The sequence below is a fragment of the Saimiri boliviensis genome, chromosome 7 (assembly GCF_048565385.1).
Source record: "Saimiri boliviensis isolate mSaiBol1 chromosome 7, mSaiBol1.pri, whole genome shotgun sequence".
In the NCBI taxonomy this organism is placed as follows: Eukaryota; Metazoa; Chordata; class Mammalia; order Primates; family Cebidae; genus Saimiri; species Saimiri boliviensis.
Window position 1 is genome coordinate 89,391,758 of NC_133455.1, and position 22,569 is coordinate 89,414,326.

Below are 22,569 nucleotides of genomic sequence, written 5' to 3' on the forward strand. Positions count from 1 at the left end.
ATGTTTCATCCTACTAAGGGCCGGGATGCAGTTACCCCATGAAAGCAATGGGTTTCTTCATGGCTTACCTGACTATCTACCTCCATATACCTACAGGTAGCCATAGTTGTGTTCAGCTGATGTCACCAGAACTTCTCTCCCCTTACCTGCCCGAATGAATAGAACTTGGGGACATTTTCCCAAAAAAGGGTAACTTTAAGCAAGTAAAAAAAAAACAAAATGCCAAAGAATTTTGGCTTGATCATTTTTCTCTCAAGAATGAGAGTAAGTTTCTTTCTCTCATTCTTGATTACTCTGTTTTTCTTATCTCCTTTTTTATTTTTGCCTTGAATCCTCTTTATTGCATGGAAATAAACTGATTGTCATACCCACTCATATAGGCTTTTTGCTAATGTTTCCCACTATTGAATAAAAAGAAAAGTAATTAGCAGGTTTCCCACCATTTTATTTTTTTTAAATCACTGAAATTCATTTTGTTTTCATTTCTGCCCCTCAAAACGCAATGCAAACAGAACTCCCAATGTTGAATGAGGGCTTATGAGTTGCTCAAACTGTTATAGGAGCCTCTCGAGTAACATAACTTCCTCATGCGGTCAGGGGTTCAGAAGACTCCAAAGAGGACATATAAGCAAATTCTGGGGAAAAGCAAGAGTTGTTCATTGGGATTTAAATAAAGGTTCTCAAGCAAAGGGTCCATGAGACAAAACTTGTCTCAAGACCAGGCTTGAAACGACACGGTGCATGCTGGGATCGTGCTGGCACATGAGATGCTGGTGGAGTAGGGGGTGTGAGGCCAACCACAGAGCTCAGTCGGGGGCCAGACACCATGCTCATGATTTAGGGTCTTAGCTCGTAAACCTTAGGTAGTGACATGATTGAATTGCCATTTTAGAAAGCTAACTCTGGTAGCAGAATGGGAGAGTGAAGACAGGTAAACAGTTAAGAGTCTGTTAAAATAGAGAAATGAAGAGGGCTTGAAGTAAGGCAAGAGCAGCGAAGTGGTAAGGTGGGAAAAGGCTTTAGAGAAATTTTTGGGTTGACAAGATTTAAGGTCTCTGGATTTGAGAAAGAAGAGTAAGTTTCCGGTTCAGGCAACTGGGTCAGTGGATGGTGCCCTTAAGGAGTTAAGGAGAGCCAAGTAACACAGGCTCAAATACTAAAGGGAAAGAATGAACTGAATTGTAGATATAGTCCATCCAATATGCTTATGGGACCTTGTAAAGGAGATTTGTTATAGAAAGTTGGAACATGAATCTAAATTTTAGGATAATTGTGGAAATATAGATTTGTGGGGAGTGAACTCTATCAATTTTAGGAGAAATGTGGAGTTGTAAATTGGTGGGGATTAAGCCACAGTTGAAGTGTCAGTTAGTTTTTACTTTGTGACAGACCACATTTATTTTTTCTTGTACTTCTGTGAGTTGGCTAGGTGATTCTTCTGATTTGGCTTAGCTGGCATCTGCAGTCAGGTGGTGGCTTAGATGAGACTGCATGCATAATTTAGGATAGTGTCACTTACGTGTCTGGTGATTGACAGCCTAGTTTAGGTTGGCCTCAGCTAGGAGGACTCACCTCTTCTCCAGATGGTCTCCCATCCTCCAGTAGACTGAGCTAGGCTTCGTCACATAGTTCCTTGGGGTTCCTTAGAGCCACTCGGGCAGCCACAAAGGGCAAATGCTTCTCAAGCCTTTGCTTGAATCACATTTATTGATATCTCTTTAGCCAAAGCCATCCACATGTCCAATCCCAGAATGAGAATGAGAGGAGCTAAGGAGGCCATTTTTATAACACAGTTGAGCACATGGGAAGAGCAAAGAGGGTCACAGACAGAACCTGGTAGCTTAGCATTTTATAGTCCAACAAGATAATGGGGGTTGTAGAAGTTTGACAGCTATCTGGTCAAGGGATTAAGAAACCAAAATGAAAGAAAAGAAAGAGTGTTGGAGAAGTGAGAGGAGAAGGAAAGAGTGAGGTCAGTCAAGTGCCACAGAGAGGTCAAATTAGAAAAAGGTTGGAGCCAGACATGGTGGCTCCTGCCTGTAATCCCAACACTTCAGGAGGCCAAGGTAGACAGATTACTCGAGCCGAGGATTTCAAGAGCAGCCTGGGTGACATGGTGAAACCCCATCTCTCAAAAACATGAAAATTAGCTGGGCATAGTGGTGCTTGCCTGTACTCCCAGCAACTCAGGAGGCTGAGGTGGGAGGATGACTTAAGCCAGGAGATTGAGGCTGCAGTGAGCCTAGATTGCACAACCGCACTGCAGCCTGCATGACACAGGGAGACCCTGTAAAAAATAAAAATAAAAAAAAGCAAAAGAAAAGAAAAGAAAAAGGATGAAAATTGTTCAGTGTTTTTAATAGATAGGAGGTCACCTTGGTAGAGGGTTTTGAGAGGGGAGAAGCCAGATGGTGATTAATGATGGCTAATAAAGACAGAAGATGGAGGCCTTTCTTTCAAGGTTTGACTTACAAGTTAGACAGGAGAGTAAATGAAACTGACTTTTTTCTTTTGTATCTTATTACCTTGTTTTGTTTTTGTGTTTGTTTTTATTTTTTTAAAAAGATGCCAGCTAAAGGATAGGATCTCTAAATTTAGAGGTACTTTTTCCATATCTTTAATGTATGTAGGAAACATAGTCTAGTTATCACCAGTTAGTTCTGCTGAAGCTTAGAAGTATTCTTTAAATAGTGTAAATAATTCACATCAGCTTATTCTTTTTTTAAAATGCTCTCTCAGCAGAATCATGCTTATTCTTTATGTAAAAGCAATCACTTTTACTCTTTTATGATCGTAGGATTAAAGGTTATAATTTATTTTATTCCTAGGATCGGAAAATAGAAGATCTTCGACAGTGCCTGAGCAGGTACAAGAAAATGCAAGATACTGTGGTACTGGCCCAAGGTAAAAAAGGTAGAGCGTAGTTCTAAAAGTTTTTCTACTTTGCATGATTCTGAGTGGCTATAAACTTACACATCAGTCTCAGTTTCTTTCCTGGATCATACCCATTGTCACAAATTAGGTAGCTCATTCGTTAATTGAACAATTAGCAACTACACTCTGCCAGAAAGTGTCCAGGCTGAGGAGTGAGTGTATGTAGAGTCATTGGTCAGGGAGCGCCTCTTTAAGGAGTTGAGATAGCATTCCAGAGAGAGAAAATGACAGCATATGCAGAGAACCCAGGGAAAAAGAATGTGGCATGCCTAAGAGGAAGAACATCAGTGCAACTGCAAGGTGGTGGGTAGTGGGGAGAGGGGATGAGATGAGACCATATGATGAGCAACCACTGGTCGTGCAAGGGGTAGAGTTCAACCCTTGCTAAAGTGCAGAGGGACTCGCTGAAGGGCTTTAAAAGTCAACAGTGGCCAGGGGTGGTGGCTCATGCCTGTAATCCCAGCACTTTGGGAGGCCAAGGCAGGTGGATCACCTTTGGTCAGGAGTTCGAGACCAGCCTGACCAACATGGTGAAACCCCATGTCTACTAAATACAAAAATTATCTAGGCGTGGTGGTGGGTGCCTGTAATCTCAGCTATTCAGGAGGCTGAGGCAGGAGAATCAATTGAACCTGGGAGGCGGAGGTTTACAGTAAGCCGAGATTGCACCATTGCACTCCAGCCTGGGCAACAGAGTGAGACTCTGTCTCAAAAACAAAACAAAACAAAAAAAATAGTGGTCAGCACCATGATCTGTGTAACATGTGGGCCATGGAGGGAAATGAGCAGTATTGGCAGCAGCAGAAACCAATTCAGAGACTTGCATTATTCCAAGTGAAAAAATCTAGTAGTTACTGATTGGGAATATGTTATGGTGGACTGACACAGCAGTGTAATGAGAGAGAGGAGGAGAGGGAAGAAGGGGGAAGAAATCAAGAAAGACATTTCCAACTAAAGCAACTGGGTAGATGATGGTTCCATTTACTGATATGGGGAAGCCTAGAGAAGGAAAACTGGTCTGGGTAAAGGGGATTGAGTTCAGCTTTGATCATGGTAAGTTCAGAAAAATCCTGTAAGACATGTACATAAAGATAGTTGTGCATTTTTTTTGTATTTATTATTTTATCTGCAGATGGGCCCATCGGCCATCTTTAAATGCGGAGGAAATTTGAAAGTGCTCTTGTTTTTTAGCAATGCATAGGTAGAGTTATCTGCTCTTTTTTTTTTTTTTTTTTTTTTTTGAGACGGAGTTTCGCTCTTGTTACCCAGGCTAGAGTGCAATGGCGCGATCTCGGCTCACCGCAACCTCCGCCTCCTGGGTTCAGGCAATTCTCCTGCCTCAGCCTCCTGAGTAGCTGGGATTACAGGCACGTGCCACCATGCCCAGCTAATTTTTTGTATTTTTAGTAGAGACGGGGTTTCACCGTGTTGACCAGGATGGTCTCGATCTCTCGACCTCGTGATCCACCCGCCTCGGCCTCCCAAAGTGCTGGGATTACAGGCTTGAGCCACCGCGCCCGGCCGAGTTATCTGCTCTTAATGTAAGCACTGGAAATAATTCTTTTGGGAGTTCCCCATGAAACACTCAGATTTTGAATTTTTAATTTTGATGAGTTAATAGAGAAGGAAAATCCTGCTTTGGATCAGGATTTTTGAAAAAAAAATCAGCAACATATTTTTGTATGCAGGATCTGGCGTATTAGATTTTATAAATATCTGAGTAAGCAAATGAACCTCTAATTATCAATGTTGACTAGCAATTCTCATCTCTCAGCATTTTCCATGCCTTCAGAAGAAGAGTCTCTATTCTATGGAATATTGCAAATTTGTAAGTGATTAATTTTACATATGTATAACATTTAAAATATTGTTTGATTTTATAGAATTTCAACTGTGCAAGTCTTATGTTTAAAACCAAGGAAGAAAAATATTAATTCCTTTAATTAAACTATATTGTAAAACATTTGGAAAATAAAGGAGATAAAAATCACTTGTAATTGCACTGGAATGATTACTATTGGCTTTTTTGAGTATTGTTTCTTTCTAGCTTTTTTTTCCCTGTGCATACAAACATGTAAATAAAAGAAGTAGTTTTCAACCATGTACAGCATAATAGATTTTCATAAACCATTGAAAACTATGTTCTGTTACAATAAAGAGTTGTCTAAACAGTGATTTCTCACTAGGAGTCATATTTAGTTAATCCTCATGCAATTCTAATAAGACGAAATTCTATTAAAATTAGGATAACATTCTAGTGAAACCTAAATTAAGAAGCTGTGGTCTGATTAAGATCTTTAAACAAGTAGGTGATTTACCATTTTATATTATTTGTAGATTAGAGTCTTAAGTATCATCTTTTTCTATTTTTAAAAAAGAATATCTGGCAGTGCTCTGTTCAGCAGTTAATCCTTTTCATTTCTAGATATGTAAAAAAAATTCTCAAGGTTGCAACTTTGGTGACTATGTGGTTGCTTTTTTCCATCAGACTTTTTTTTTGCTTTAAAATGGCATAAAAGGATCCACTTGAGAGATTAAAGATCATCTGTCTTTTTGCTTTTCCTGTTCTCCTTTCTATGTTTTTTCAAGAGCACAACAGTGATGAAAACTAAGTTTTTCAAATGGGACTTTGTTGCTATTTGGAATTTGGTTTTTGTACCAGGTATTCTTCAGCTTGATTATTTCTATACTAAAATTTGTAAGCTCCTGATTTTAAAACAAAATTACAAGAGAGTTGTTGGAATAAGTTAACTTTAAATTTTCTTTCAATCTGATGACTCAATGAGTATGACTTTGTCTATTAATATCACAGGTAACCCACTGTGGCCCAAGAGCCCCTGGGCCTGGGTGTTCACAGTTTCAGATGCTGTTTCCTAGGTCCTATGTTGTTTTTCAAGGGATGCCAGGAGAAGCTCCAGAAAAACATTTTATTTTCAATATAATTGGGATTCTTATCTTCTTGTAAAAGTGAAATATAAATGAAAACCTGCTGTTCTCTTCTCTTTGCTTTGTCTTTTCCTAGGCAAAGATGGGGAATATGAAGATCTGCTCAATTCCAGTTCCATCTCAACTTTGCTGGATGCACAGGGTTTCAGTGATCTGGAGAAAAGTCCATCACCCACTCCAGTAACGGGATCTCCTAGTCGTGACCCATTTAACACAAGTGTTCCCGAAGAGGTAGTAATAGACTTTTAATATTTCCTTCATGTTGAAGAGACTGTGTTATTGAAAGCTAAAGCACTGTTCATAACATGAAAAACATGGGTTCCTCTCTGTTTCATTACCAACTCAAACAACGTTACATACATACATTGATTTTGGCCACTTCTGATGGCGACTCTGAAAGATAATTGAATAAAATTTTCCTCTGACTTCTTTAGACTTGGAAGAAGCAACTGGAAAGTAAACAGTTATACACTCCTTACTTTGCATCAAACTGGCTTCAAAATATGTTTGTTATCTATTGTATACCACGCCAAAACTTTGTGGCTTCAATGACAGCATTTCTTTTGCTAATGACTCTGCAGTTTGAGCAGGGCTCAGCATGAGCATCTTGTCTCTACTTTATCTGGCATCAGCTGGAGTGGCGTGAAAGCCTGGGCCTGAGTCATCTGAAAGTTAACTCACTCATATGTCTGGTGGTTGAGGCTGGCTTTTGGCTGGGACCTCAGCTGAGGCCCCATTTAGAACAACTACATATGACTGCTTGGCTTCCTCACAGTCCTAAGGGTGAGCATTCTCAGAGGCCCAGGCAACTTTGCATCACCTGTTATGATTTATCTCAGAAATCAAATGGCATCTCTTCTGCTGTGGTCACAGGCCTATAGGCCCACTCACATTCAAAGAGAGGAAGCATAGACCCTACCCCTTGATGGACAAATGACTACATTACATTATAAGGACAGGTAGGATGGGATATATTGGTGCAACCACATTTGGAAAATAGAATCTTTCACTCTACCCTCTAGCTAAACCACTTTACAACCATATCCCATGCAAAATACACTCACCCCTTTCCGAAGACCCCTGAGTCTCATTCCAGTGAGGCATCAGCATCCCAAGATCTTGTCATCCAGACCAGGTCGAGATGTGGGTGAAGCTCCTCAGGTACCGTTCCTTGCGCACAGCTTCTTGAGGACTTTTCCACTGATTTAAGGAGCTGTGGACTTCAAGGACGGTTATTTGCCCTCCACACATCCATATGATGGTTAGATAGGCATAATGTAACAGCAATAGCCACTCCCATTAATAGAGGGGAGCTGGAAGGCTCACAGGTGTCACCAGTCCATAGCACTTCCAAAATCCAGCCAGGCACGTATTGCCAGTCATCTGGGCTATTGATTTTTCCTTCCAAGTCATTCTTTCTTTGCCTGTATTTGCAGATGAGTAGTTTTCTCAGTTTTGTGCCTGCAAAAGTGTCCAAAGATGTCCAAATCCACCTCTTCATTTTCTACTGTCTCTGTCCCTTTGGGTCTAATTTGGGATAATACTTTAAACATTTAGAATTTCATACAAATCATGTTAAAATTCACTGTATTAGAGAAGATCCCATCCGCAGCTTCACCATAAGCCTATCTCTAGCTAAGGTTCCCTACAAAGCTACAATGGGACATCCCATTATTTTTAGAGCCTTTGATCATTTTTCAGAGATTGAATGAGACAGTACTACTGTACTCTTCCTAAGGTTTTCTGTTTTTGTTTTTTTTTTCTATTTTTATTTGATTCTAGTCTAGTCCATCTCGAGGTCTTAACAAAGGGTTTTACGGCCACACCCTTGGCTCATCTGAAGACCACGTTTTCCTGAGAGCACTTGTGCTTGATCTTTGCCCTGAAACTGTTTCTGAATTTTAGTGTAATTTTTTTGTCTAGAGAGAGAGGGAATGTGAAATAGTTTCATTGTTTAAACAATCTTGACTTCCTTATATTTAGCAGTTCCTTTTTGGTCATTTCTCTTACTTGATTGGGCTAAGGTGGGAGGATCACTTGAGCCCAGGAGTTCAAGGCTACAGTGAGCCATGATCGCAGCATTGTACTTTAGCCTGAATGGTAAAGTGAGATCCTGTCTCAAATAATAATAGTAGAATGTTGAAAGCAAAACTTGTTACTGAAATCTTACATTAAATCATTGTGACATACAGGGTAGGCTTTGTCATTCTTATTTTACAGAGGGTGAGACTGATGAATGCCTAGTGAAGTGATTTGCTAAGATCACTGATCACTTAGACAAGTGTGTCAGAGCCAAGATTTTAGCCAGGGCTTCAGGTTGTTTGAATTTACTATTATTACCTGGGTATGGTAGCACAGGTATGTAATCCCAGCTACTCAGGAGGCTACAGCAAGAGACTGCTTGAGCCAAGGAGTTCGAGACCATTCTGGGCAACATAGCAAGGTTCCATCTCAGAAAAAAGAAAAAAAATTACCATTAACTTGCTCAATGATACTTACTAAGTTTTATTCACAATATTCAGTGTCTTATTCAGAATAAAGTTAAAAAATTTTCTTCCTTCAGGATGATTCCTTGATTAGTACTTCATCTATGTAGATGTTTATATTCTGAAATCATTTTGCAAAAATAGAGTTCTGAATACTGATTATGAGATTTTATCAATAGACCATTTAATTGTCTTACTTTTATTTAATTACTCTGTGACTTGTGTTTTGTTTTGATTGATTGATTTTTGACTTTTAATAATTGCATTACAGTTCCATAGCACCATCTTGCAAGTTTCCATCCCTTCATTATTGCCAGCAACTATAAGCATGGAAACTTCTGGAAAATCAAAGTTGACTCCTAAGCCAGAGACTTCATTTGAAGAAAAGTATGTCATTTATTAACAGTGCAATATAGCTGTTCAAAAAAGTAGATCAACCAAAGATGAGGATGTATTGCATTTATTTATAGACACAATTTTTACCTGGAGATGCAAGAAACAGCAAGACATCCACTGGGGGATCTGTAATCAGTTCTGTATTATGGAAATAAAAGGTGTGAAGCAGAAAGTAATAAGAGATGAGGCTGGGAAGGTAGGGTGGTCAGGTTAGAAAGAGAGCATGAGCCAGATGTGGTGGCTCATGCCTGTAATCTCAGCACTTTGGGAGGCCGAGGCGGGTGGATCACTTGAAGCCAGGAGTTCAAGACCAGCCTGGCCAACATGGCGAAATCTCATCGCTACTAAAAATACAAAAATCAGCTGAGTGTGGTGACACATGCCTGTAATCCCAGCTACTAGGGAGACTGAGGCACTAGAATCATGAACCCAGGAAGCGGAGGCTGAAGTGAGCCAAGATCACATCACTGCACTCCAGCCTGAGTTACAGAGTGAGACTCTGTCTCAAAAAAAAGAGTTTAAGGAACTTGGATTTTTATATCCTGGGTCATGGGTAACTGTCAAAGGATTGTAAACTAAATAGTCACAGTCATTTGCTATGAGTCCATTTAAGGATGGATCTGAAGGGAACAGGAAAAGGGTAGCAGTAGTTTGTCTGTAAGCAATTACAATGCTTTGCCAGCATATTCCCAAATTGTCTAGTCTTACATTAGGCCAAATAAAATAGAACATTTTAAAAAAATAGAAATAGCTTCCTTTGCACAATTTTTTGTTTTTGACATACCTGTTCACTTATAACATATATGATGTTTTATTCATGAAGTTAATAATTACCTTTCATTCTTTACATTTTAGTGATGGGAAGATGATCCTTGGTGCTACTGCTGATACCCAACTGTGTGATAGTCTTTTGTGAGTTATATTTTATTGAATGTAAAATATGTGATTGAGGCTTGAGAAAGAAGAGAGTTCTGTTATACTAACAATAACTAAATATTAACAGCAAATGACTGAGGCTGTTAAATTCCTGAATAAATTAATGCAGCTATAATAATTGGGTGGGGGTGAAGGCAGGGAGCTGTAAGTTTACAAATAAATACTTGCTCATTTGTTGTTATCTCATGCCGGAATTTTGCAGATCTTTAGCCTGCCTTCATCAGTTTTCATTTGAAGTTCAGTGCTTTAATTCATTGTTCTACTGGCATATTTTGAGTCCAGTGGGAAGACATCACAGAGAATGATGTGATGTGGGAAAAGCTGAGATGGGTTTTTTGTACTTTCAGTTTTGTGAGCTGACCTAATATCTATGTTTATCCAAGTGAAAGTCTGGATTAAATTAGGAAAGTGTATTTTCAGAGCAGTATTCAAAGATGAGATTTTTTTCTTTTCTCACTATATTATCTTTTATTTTGGTAGTTGATATTCTGGCAACATATATACAGAAAAACAGAAGAAATGCCTTTTTTTTAAAAGTTTGTAAATTTGCATATTTATATTCTGTTTCATAGAGCCAAACACATGACTTCTGTCTCTCTCGCTAAACTGGTCACATATCTCTGCCTTCAATTTTTTAGTAACACCAGCTCTATACTATTGAATACTAGTTACGTGAAAGAGGAAGTCTCTGGATGTTTATAGTGTCATGTTGCCTTCACTATCATAGCAAATGAATTATTATGGGCAGCATTAGGGATTCCTCTACTATGCTTTAATTAGAACTATAAAATGAATTGCTTTGCCAGACTCAGAAAAGTGATTCCCTTGTGAATTAAAAAGTAAAACTTTCATTCTTTATTTTAATTAGAAGGATTAGATTAAATAGTGCTTGAGTATTTTTAAAGTTCCTAGTTTAAATGTGTACATGCAAAGGATACACCACTAGTCCATGGAAAGAACTGGCTTATTTTTGAATATTGGCATCACAAGGCTAGTCCTAAGTGTTTTTCCAGCTCTTCTAACATGTGCAGGACAGTTAGAATTATTGGCAGGACAGTTAATCACCCCTGCTTTTCACTAAATATTGTCATTTAGTTAAGCATATAAGTGACTGCCTGATTCCAGATTTTCTTTTATCACCGGGATTCAAGCCACACAATTTTAGTGTCTTTCCAAGATGTTTTACTTAGTGGCACCAGAGCTACTTATATTATTAATCTTAATTGTTATTACTGTTATTTTTAGAACTTCAAGTCTGCAAAAGTCCAGCAGCCTGGGCAATCTGAAGAAAGAGACATCTGACGGGGTGGGTTCTGTGTTGTTGTTGTTGTTGTTGTTGGGTTTTTTTGGTCTGTTATCCTGAGAAAAAAATATTTAGGGATCCTCATCTTTTCCCTTTTTGCAAATAAAACTCTTATGAAGAGTTTGTGGTTTCTCTAGTGGAAAATTACTTGATATTAGAGTTAACAGTAAATATCAAGAAGTCTGAATGTGAAGGATTGAAAATACTATGTAAAACCAAAAATGGAGACTTTAATACAACATTTTAGAAAATAAATGATACTAAGATTTTGTAGCTTAGAAGTAGATATAAAATTATTTTAACTTATAGAGTCATATATGACAAATTCAGGATTATATAAAAGATTTCCTTAACAGCCTCACATATTGTTATTGCTTTGAACAGGAAAAGGAATCTATTCAGAAGACTTCAGAGGTAACTTTTTGTCCAAATTACAATGCCAAAATATTTCTACTTCCATTACATGTAAATTGCTTAAATGTCTCCAGCAGATAAAAACTTTCAGAACTGGCCGGGCATGGTGGCTCACACCTGTAATCCAAGCACTTTGGAGGCCAAGGTGGGCGGATCACCTGAGGTCAGGAGTTCAAGACCAGCCTGACCAACATGGTGAAACCCTGTCTTAAAAAAAAAAAAAAAAAACTTCCAGAACCTCTAAAACATTATGCTAAGTGAGAGAAGCCAGACACAAAGTTCACGTATGATATGATTCCATTTATGTGAACTATGCAGAACAGATAAATTTGTAGAAATAGAATGCAGATCAGTGGTTACCAGTAGTAAGAGGAGGGAAGAATGGGGAGAAACTGTTTAAGGGGAAGGGGTTTTGCTTTCAAATGATGGAAATGTTTTGGAATCAGGTAGAAGTGGTGGTTGCACAATGTCGTAACATACTAAATGCCACTGAATTGTGCACTTTAAAATTGTTAATTTTGTTATATGAATGTCACTTCAATAAGTTATTTTTTAAAAAACCCATTTCTCCCAATCATGCCACTTCATGTTCTTAATGACCATAACTGAGCTTCCTTGGATGTCCCTAAAAGCCCTTCTTAGATTACCATTAGAATATACAACCAGTGTCCATCTAAAGCAAACATTTTTGTGTGCTTCAAGATGTCATCAACACGTGCTTGATTCTTCTTTCCCCTGATTTTCTTTCCTTTATTTTGAGATAGTATCACTCTGTTGTCCATGCTGGAGTGCAGTGGTGCCGTTATAACTCACTGTAGCCTCAGTTTCCTAGGCTCAGGTGATCCTCCCACCTCAGCCTTTCAAGTAGCTAGGATTGCGGGTATGCACCACCATACTGGGATTTTTTTTTAAATTGTTATTATTTTAAGAACAGATGAGATTTGTTATGTTGCTGAGGCTGGTCTTGAACTCCTGAGCTCCAGTAATCCTCCCAATTCTGCCTTTCAAAGCACTGGGATCACAGGCGTGAGCCACTGTCCCTGTTCTGTCCTCTGATTTTCTGTCATTAACCTTGCAAAGATTATAGCCTGATAGGCTACTTCCAGATGTACTCCCTTGACTGTTGGCTCTTAGTACCTGAGTCATATGTGGATAGGATTGACAAAGCAGCCAGTGATGACAGCTCTAATTAGAGTCCTTTTTGTCCTCTCAGTTCAATAAATGGTTAAATGATTTGGGTGTCATTGTTGAGCCATGGATAGTAATACCATTAAATTGTTCCATCTATAAACTTTTAGTTTCTATGATCTGCATATATATAGAGTCAAATAACCACCTAAAATATCTATATCCCCTCACCCTTCTCTCTACTTCTGCAAAAAAAGAAGCAGAGGGCAAGAATTATTAGAGAAGTGAGAGCAAGAAGACAAAAACATCTTTGTATAAAGTGCTAAGAACATACAATGGGAAAGGACACCCACTTCAATAAATGGTGTTGGGAAAATTCAATATCCATATGTAGAAGAATGAAATTGGACTCCACCTGTCACCATATCAACAAAAATAAACTCAAGATGGATTAAGAACTTACATATAAGACCCGAAGCTATGAAACTGCTGGATGAAAACATAGAGGAAACACTTTAGGACATTGGTCTAGGGAGAGCATTTTTGAATAATACTAAAACAATGTAACATACTATGTTACAGCCAGCTCTAATCGCCAATTCAAAGAACTGAAAAGCTCAAAATGAAGTTTCTGACTGTGCCTTCATTTTATTATTTTTGAGGAGAATATTTAAAATAACTGGAGTAGAATCTTCTTACACTGCTGGCATAGACGTTTGGACTAATGCCCGCTTTGTAGAATAATTATATTATATTGGGCTTCTATTGGCATAGTTGTAAGAATATAAATGGTATTACAGCTAAATCTGTGTCATAATTGTTAGAAAAGTCAGAAATCTGCTGCTCCTATTCTGGTTATGTGATATCTCCATGTCTTTTGAGGAATGAAGCAAACAAAATTTAAGAATTTTGTATCCTAAATATTTAAAGCCCTAAACGTATTGATTCTAGATTAGTGATGAACATGGTTTTTTGTTGTTGTTGCTGCTGCTTAAGTAGCTTTCAGAACTGATTTGTTTTCAACTTGTGATAAGGCATTTGACATTGGTAATCAATGTTTTAGTTCAGTTACTTTTTAAATAAACTCATGGATGTGGCGTGAGTATTTGCTGTTAGCCTGGCGTGTGCTAAGGATGCTGCACCTGAAAGCGGTTTCACTATTCTTATCTGCCTCTCAGGACAGAGCTCCGGCAGAAAGCAGGCCATCTGGGACCCTGCCTCCCAGACCCCCAGGGCAGGTCACCTCTGTGGACGACAACCCCTTCGGCACTCGAAAAGTCAGATCTTCCTTTGGCCGGGGCTTTTTTAAAATCAAAAGTAACAAGAGAACAGCAAGTGCACCAAACTTGGGTACGTGTGGCCAGAATGCCTTTGCCCTAATTCTTCCAGAGGAGGAAAGGAACAGTGTCTTCCCTTCCCTTATTCCCTCCTTCATTGATTCATTTCTTTTCCTCAGAAATGTTTTTGAATGACTTTGGGGGAAGTTAACAAAAAATGCCTCAGTGAATTTAATTTAGTGTTGTGAAGATACATAGATTCTCACCCTGCTCTCTCCTGTGATATAAACCTAGTGGAAAGACCTAAAATCAAGATTCCCTCTGACTTCATCATGGCATTTCCCATCTATTGTGATAGTGGATAAATTAACACTGACATTGAGCCTGTGTGTAACATCAGAAGCACAGTGTGGTGCATGCCTCTCCTCGACGGTGTGCATTTGGCAAGGAGGAGTCTGATCTGTGTTTCATTTTGTCATCTCTGTGTTCTCTCCATTGGGCTGCGTGTGATTGTGTGCATTGTTGGGATATCTGAAGATCGTAAACGAAGTGCCAGTGCACCCACCTTAGGTATCGTACCCCTGCATGCCAGCCTTTGTCAGCACTGTGCTCCAAACCAATCTAATCCCTGCTCTTGGCATCTGTGAGCTAGAAAGCAATCTGACAGCAATCAGAAAATGTAGTTCTCTCTTTCAGAGTGTTCTCGCTACCTTCTGCTAAAAAGGATTCTGTAGAGGCTTTGCTTCTAAGCCTAAATGCTGTTTTAACCAGTGCTGGTAACACTCATGTGTGAGTAGCTTTGAGAGGACCTAGATGTGTGCAGCATCCCTCAGAGTGCAGGGCAGGAATGTCCTGGCATTGTACATTACAGCTCTTGCAGCCTTGAAGTGCACATTACCACACACTAACTCCCAGATCCTTACAGTCCGTTCTCCATGCTTACATTTTCCCCGGCCTCCAAAAAGAAATGTGTTTAGCCAAATAAGGATGTTTATAGAAGACATTGAATATTATAGTTTTAGGCTTACGTCTCTTAGGGGAGCATTCTTCTGACATATTATTACTTTGAAGATAGAGATAATATTCAGTGATGACAGAAGCAACTTTACTTGATATCTGAGGAGTTACTCCTAAAGTGATTTTAGAAGAGGGACAGCTCAGTTTTCCTCTTTGTAAGGCAGGGGACAACTGGGAAAAAAAAGTTTTCAAAATAAAAAAGAGAAATTTGGTGGTGTTAAGATGAGGATAAGCCAGGCAGCATTTTCAGGGGCACCTGTACCCATCATCATTGAAGAATGTGAATTGGAAAAGTTCTTTTGGGTTTTTCCAATAGGTGCTGTTACCTTACATAGATATCCACCTATCTATTCATGTGGACCAGCAAACGGGACTTCTCTCTCTGTGGATTTAAATGTCTAGAATGAACATTGGATGCATAAAATAAATTGATCTATTCAGATAACTATTTTCAAATAGTTTTTTTGTATCTTTCTTAGAAGAACTGTATTGTTAAGGCTAAGAGGTAAATGCTGCTTATTATAACCTGTAATCACAGCTCTGCTTTGTAGAAAAACCAACTTTCTGCAACTTGTAGATCTTGCTGTTCCTGTGATTTTAGTACAAATTTTACTTTCCTTTATAAAGCATAAAATGTCACACTGAAGACAACAGTAGCCCTTGTGTTTGCTAATATGGGATTGTCCACTACGGGACAGCTAAAAGAACTAAAATAGTTAATGTTTGGAGATCTGAGAGTGGCAAATGTGGATGTGATTATTTTAAGGTAAAATCAACAGGCACTTACTTTATATCAAAAGAAGAATGTATGCATATTCATTTTACTCTTAGTGCTTAGGATATGATAGATTGGAATACATTTCATAAATAAAGAATTGCTTGAACTAGGTAACTGATTTGATGTAAGTGCCAAAGAAGAAGAAGAAGTAAAAGGAAAATGACAAGAAGTTTGAGCTAGAGCAATAGGGACAGTATTAATAAGTATTAACCAAATATCAAATAAGAACATTTAAGAGAGGAAAAGACTTTCAGGGAAATTGGATGAGTTTGTGAAGTCCCAGGTGTCCCAACACACTGAATTGGGACTATTACAGGCATTTGGATATAGAGCCTGGAGAGAGAGAGAGATTAGGTCCAGAGATTTTGATCCTCTAGAGGGCACTTAGAACAGAATCTTAAAGTGGCATGGGGAAGGAAAAAAAAGCAGGGGTGCTACAGCAGAGACACTATCAGATGACAGATGTAGGAGACTCATGTCAAGAAGCAAAAGGAGATGATTTTGAAGGATGTCAGAGATAATCAACAGTACTGTGTGCTGTGGAAAGATTGAGAATAATTCCATTATGAATTCAGATCACTCAAGGAAAGAATATGACAATCCTATCACACTCTTTTAATCTCCAAAGGGGTTGTAATTTTATTAACTTTATACAGTAAACTATGGAACAGAACATGTGTGTTCCATTTTTAATGTTTACAAGGTGCTCTTTGTAAATCACTGATTTATAGAACAATGAGAGAATTCTTAACAGTTCTAAAACCAAGGAGATTAATATCTTATCATGTTCTTTCCGTATTTTAACATTCATTGTTTTTATTCTGCTCTTGGAGTAGCTGAGACAGAAAAAGAGACAGCAGAGCACCTAGACCTGGCTGGTGCTTCTTCTCGGCCAAAAGATTCACAGGGGAACAGTCCCTTCCAGATACCACCGCCATCTCCAGATTCCAAAAAGAAATCCAGAGGTATCATGAAACTCTTTGGAAAGTAAGTAAAGCAGTGAACAAGTGGAATGGGCCCTGTCTTATATGTTGCTTAAAAGTGGCTGAAAATGGGTATGAACTGGTAAGGCCTTTGTAGTCCTCTTATGGAAGAAAGTTTGGATTGTGATGTGGGATTTATTAACTCACTGGGTCTTAGTTAAAGTTTAAACTTAAATGTCTATGTTAACGGCACAAAGAGGATTAGTTCCAGTAGCTGCACTAGTTAAAAACGCTGTGATTAGCAAGTCTAAGGCCTCCTCAGGTCTAATACTGGCCGTGTGTGTTATGTCTTCTACAGACTTAGGAGAAGTCAATCAACTACATTCAACCCAGATGACATATCTGAGTCTGAATTCAAAAGAGGAGGGACAAGGGCAACTGCAGGGCCCCGACTGGGCTGGTCTCGAGACTTGGGACAGTCTAACAGGTGAGAACAGCCAACTGATGAAGCGTCATGACCTCACGAGTCCTGCAAAGTTAGTACTGTCATGGGGTTAAACAAAGTCATTGCTTAATGCTGTCCTAGTGAAAGGAGCCATCATCTTTAGAGCAGTGCAATTTGTCTATGGTTAATGAACATATAGAAGGTGAAGGCTGTGTGAACTAGGGGAGGGACCAGAGCTAAAGCATCAGCAGCATCTGTGTTAGAATGGCTCTCAGACTTAAATTTTACATAGATGGTAATTTTAAGTACTCTAAAATGTAGCTTTGGAAAGATGGGATAGCATAATGGTTAAGAGTATGTTCTAGAATCAGAGCACTTGGATTTGCTTTCTGGCTTTACCATTTTCTACCAACTTGGTGACCTTGAGCAATGGCTTCCGTGCCCTGTGCCTCAGTTCTCGCATCATCATCATTAGTGCCTACCCCAAAAGCTGATCGTGAAGATTAAATAAGTTAATATGTGTTAAATATTTGGCAGATAATAACTGCTCAAGAGACATAGTATACAACAAAATCTATGAAAGCACTTAAAGACAAACATTCTCTCAGAATTCTTACATTTATCAAGACTATATAATATTTTATCCATTAAGACTAAGAACTGCTCCGACACTCTTATCAAAGTTTAGGGCTGGCTCGGAACTACTACATCGACTCACTGAGCATAAAAGGGTGGAGTTGGCAAACGTAAAGTACAAGGCATTGGTAACAAATCTTTTAACAGAATTATAGGCTAGAAACCCTTTAAATACAGCCCCGCCCATACGGGTGGAACACTGGACGCAAGTTTCATCAAGGAGGAAACTCTCTTTGGCCTTCTTCAAATACCAAACAGTTTCATTTGCCATATGCTGTCTTTGAACACACTAGAACTCCTTGTGCTATTAAAAAAAAAAAAAAACACGTTCATCTCCTCCTCCGCAGCCTGCCCCCACACCAGAACAGGAACACTATTTGTGTATCTAGGTAAAAGAAAACAGGAATTTTGCTTTGATTATTGTTTCCTGTCCTCAGTGACAACACACTGCCCTCTTCTCATTGGTTACCATATGGAAAGAAACCATAATTCTGCTGAAGTTAATTCAAATTAGGCTTAAGTTTCTTTCAATCCAACTGAGCTTCCTGTTTGGAAATCCAAACTTCAAACAACGTTGGTTGAAACTAATACAATGATTTATCTTTGTCCAATTCAGTCTTTTTCTGTGGAAATTGCTCTTTCACATTAAATCTTTTGTGTTTTCATTTGAAATGAAGGCAGGTGGTCTTAGAAGATAACTTTCAACTCCAGTACCAATCGTTCCTTCAATGTATCCTAAAAATTAAGCTTTTCATAGTCAACTGTGTATCACCAGGGAACTTCTATGTCTGTTGAATGTATAAGCCACAAGATTGGCTTTGGATTATTTTTCATGCAATTACTCATTTTCTTGTAGTGACTTGGATATGCCATTTGCCAAGTGGACCAAGGAGCAGGTTTGCAATTGGCTCATGGAACAGGGCTTGGGCTCCTACCTGAATTCTGGCAAGCAGTGGATTGCATCTGGCCAGACGCTTTTGCAGGCTTCTCAACAAGATCTAGAGAAGGTGATTGCTTCTCTGTTTTGTTTACACAATGGGTACTGAGAAGAAGACATTATGAATGTCGGGTTGTGTTATAGTCCAGAAAGGGCCATGAGTGAAGCCAGTAAATACTCTCTAAATAAAAGGTTTGGTTTTCAGTTGCTTTATGCTTATTTTTTCTGATGGTCTTGGGAGGACCTGGTCTTAATGAGTCCTTATGGAACACTTAAGCCATGCGGCATTTTAATGAAAAGTAATTACAGAAGAATAATTAAGCTCATATTTCTCAAAATCATTGTATGGCTTTATCATTGGCCTATTTTCTCAATGTAATATATGCAATTCATTTCACTTTGCAAAAGGAAAAAAAAACCATACCCTACAATTTATGTCTAATTATTTAAAATTTCTTTCCAATTAGAATATTTTGCACAAAGTAAGAGTCAAATTCTCTTTATGCATGCTACAGTTCCTAGCTTACAAAGAAAATGAGTCACTGGGGACTACCTAATACATCACTGAGCTAATTGTGGTGGGCTTGGCTTTCAGGGACCTTTTGTTCAACAACACTTTCTTAGACCAAGTTAGTATTGTAATTTTATATTGAATTGGGTCTTTAGTGTTAGCTTCATTTTGGAGAAATTTGCATCCTTTGCCAATGGCACCCAGCCTATATAGATAGACTTATAAAGTCAATGTTTATTGTTTCAGGAACTTGGAATAAAGCATTCACTTCATCGAAAGAAGCTCCAGCTGGCACTACAAGCCCTGGGATCTGAAGAAGAAACCAATCATGGGAAGCTGGATTTCAACTGGGTCACTAGTAAGAAGTTTTTATTCTAAAAAAATAAAATAATTATATGCATAGCCGCTTTTTCCTTTTAATCACAAGAACAGGTGTTTTGTGGCATGGTGGCAACACTGGCTTCTCTCTCCTTTAGGATGGTTGGATGATATTGGCCTTCCTCAGTATAAGACCCAGTTTGATGAAGGACGGGTCGATGGTCGAATGCTACACTACATGACTGTTGTAAGTGGCTCACTCCTGGGGTTCGGGGGAGGAAAACTTTTTTTCTCTGAAAAACATAGAAATTGAGTAGGGCAAACAGTGTTTTCAGTGATTCCACCAGAGTTTGAAGGTGTTGCTTGAATTGAGGGGAGTGGCGAGCATATTTGAAGATGTAGCACTTGGTGATTGTGATTGCAGCAGCCTTGGGATAATTTGAAGCACCAATGTAAGCAAAGGGAAGCCTAATTTACACTCTTCAGAAGGTTGATTTTACATGTAATGCATTCAACAATATAAACACTGAAGTGTACACTTTAATTGGGTACATTTTCTGGTATGCAAATTATATCTTATAAATATATTTTTTACTTTTTTGTTTCTTTTGAGATGGAGTCTCACACTGTCGCCCAGGTTGGAGTGCAGTGATACAATTTTGGTACACTGCAACTTCCACCTCCCAGCTTCAGGCCATCCTCCTGCCTCAGCCTCTTGAGTAGCTGGGACTACAGGCCCACGCCACCACACCCAGCTAATTTTTTTGTATTTTAAGTAGAGATGGGGTTTTGCCATATTGGCCCAGGCTAGTCTCAAACTCTTGACCTGAAGCAGTCTGCCTGCCTTGGCCTCCCAAGGTGCTGGGCTTACAGGCATGAGCCACCATACCTGGCCTAAAGATATTTTTTAAATAGAACGTAGAGTTTTGAAGCCCAGGCTATCTCTAAGTTATGTGTTTCTATGTGCAGTGACAATTTGGAAGAGGCTACCCTTTTGGCCTGACATCTTCAGGATCTTGTCTTCTCCCTTCCATTCTTCCTTGAACAACTGTTACCTGAAACCCTATCACCCATCTCACTTCAGCCTGGTTCTGCTACAGCAGGAGTTATTGGGGTTAAAGGAGGAGGGAGGAAGGCCAGACTTTCATCTGGTTCCTTCATTATTGTATTTTCTAGCCTTCCAGCCAATGTATACAACTATTTCCAGCTTTACAGCAGTGGGAAAGATGGATTCCGGAGAACTTGTTTTAGATTCCACAGCACTACTAATATTCTACTTAAAATTCATTAATTAATTTGTTCATTCATTCATGGAGATGGAGTCTCGCTGTGTCACCTAGGCTAGAGTGCAGTGATGCAATCTCAACTCACAGCAACCTCCACCTCCCAGGTTCAAGCAATTCTCCTGCCTCAGCCTCCTGAGTAGCTGGGATTACCAGTGTGTGCTGCTGTGCCCAGCTAATTTTTGTATTTTTGGTGAAGATGGGTTTTGACCCAACTACCCAAAGTATATCTTTTTCAAATAAGTGGAAAGTTTTAAACAGCCAATTTAAGTAGGCATTTCTCAGTATCAAAAAAACTTGGAGTTCAGTTCACGGATTTTTCTTCTCTACCATTGAACCCAAGCCCTTACCTTCGTGGGCAAATCACATAAACCTGTGTGAAATAATATGAATGTGTGTAGTATGTCGCACATTTACTAGGTGTCAAACATTCTTTTAAGCATTTTGCTCATATTAATGGATTCTCAACAACCCTTTTAGTTAATATTACTATTATTGCAGTATGTATACTATATATACATGTTTTTAATACTTTTTATTTTAAAATAATTTTAGATTTATGGAGGAGTTGCCAAAGATAGAATAGAATTCTGTATACTTTCACTCTGCTTCCTCTAATATTAACATCTTACATAATCATGATTACCTTCATCAAAACTAAGAAATTAACATAGATGACAGTATAATCAACTAAACTGAAGAGTTTATTCACATTTCACCAGTTTGTCCAATAAGTTCCTTTTCCTGTTCCTGGATCTAATCCACATTAAAACACATATTTTGTGACTTAGGACTTCTGAGGTCAAATTTTCAGGGTCATTTACACTTTTAGAGCCATTTCACATACGCTGCTTGTGATTTTAAGCTTGAATTTGTTCACATATATACAATATAATTATATAGTATTATATAGAGATATATTATACACATCATACCATAGATTATGTGTGTATATGTATATACACATACATGTGTGTGTAAACACACACACACTCTCTCTCTCTCTCTCTCTCTCTCTCTCTGTGATAATAATAACATTATTATTATCCCTACATTTTTTACATGTATAAAGGAAGGAATCCAGAGATTGGGTAACTTGGTAACCACGTTTCCGCAATTAGCAATAGAAAGTCATGGACAGTTTGAACTCAGGCTGTTTAAAGATCCCTGCTTTTAACAGCTCATGATTATGATGGCAACCCATTCAGTAAATATTTGCCTTCCTATCTAAGTATGAGTATGTTCCCCCCGACAATGTGAACAAATTCAAGCTTAAAATCATAAGAAGTCTGTGAAATGGCTCTAAAAGAGTAAATGATCCTGGAAAATTGGACCCCAGAAATCCTAAGTCTTCAGTTTAGTTGACTGTATTATCGTCTGTGTTAATTTCTTAGTTTTGATGAATGTAATCATGATTATGTAAGACGTTAACATTAGAGGAAGCAGAGTGAAAGGTATACAGAATTCTATTCTATCTTTGGCAACTCCTCCACAAATCTAAAATTATTTTAAAATAAAAAGTTTTTAAAAATCCAAATTAAGAAGAAAATCACCCAGAAAGTCTGTTTTGATATAAAAGAACTCTTAAAAATCCTTCAAAGTATAAAGAATTTCAGAAATAATTAACATTTTAATCACACTGTAAACATTGTGCATTCAGGTATTTTTTAAAGCTGTTAGACTTTAGTTAGATGAACATAACCTGCATTGAAATGTTTGGAATGGGTATCTCAGTCTTAGATTAAAATAAATACTTTTTCTGACTTAGGGCACTACTTTTAAGAAATTAATCCAGAAAAAAACTTAGGAAATAATTTTTTCCCAGTTAATAGCCTTAAGGATTTAAACTGATTAATATTTGTATTCAGTATTTCTGTAGTAGATCATGTTTTTTTCTTTTT

The 22,569-nt window shown here is 38.3% G+C and overlaps 1 protein-coding gene across 13 annotated transcripts in view; it reads left to right on the forward strand.

The window, feature by feature from the left end:
* The window catches only part of PPFIBP1 (PPFIA binding protein 1), a 165,467-nt gene that overhangs the window by 133,759 nt on the left and 9,139 nt on the right, over nt 1–22,569 (forward strand). For 4 of the 13 annotated variants that reach the window (XM_074402965.1, XM_074402968.1, XM_074402972.1 and 1 more), the window contains 14 exons: nt 2,829–2,913; nt 4,709–4,762; nt 5,957–6,111; nt 8,638–8,753; nt 9,618–9,674; nt 10,944–11,004; nt 11,386–11,415; nt 13,722–13,893; nt 14,358–14,390; nt 16,452–16,602; nt 16,897–17,025; nt 18,476–18,626; nt 19,314–19,425; nt 19,544–19,632. In XM_074402965.1, the coding sequence (XP_074259066.1) occupies nt 2,829–2,913; nt 4,709–4,762; nt 5,957–6,111; nt 8,638–8,753; nt 9,618–9,674; nt 10,944–11,004; nt 11,386–11,415; nt 13,722–13,893; nt 14,358–14,390; nt 16,452–16,602; nt 16,897–17,025; nt 18,476–18,626; nt 19,314–19,425; nt 19,544–19,632 (1,395 nt within the window). The remainder of the gene's footprint in view (nt 1–2,828; nt 2,914–4,708; nt 4,763–5,956; nt 6,112–8,637; nt 8,754–9,617; nt 9,675–10,943; nt 11,005–11,385; nt 11,416–13,721; nt 13,894–14,357; nt 14,391–16,451; nt 16,603–16,896; nt 17,026–18,475; nt 18,627–19,313; nt 19,426–19,543; nt 19,633–22,569) is intronic. The other 9 variants (XM_074402970.1, XM_003926603.4, XM_074402976.1 and 6 more) reach the window with 7 other exon arrangements.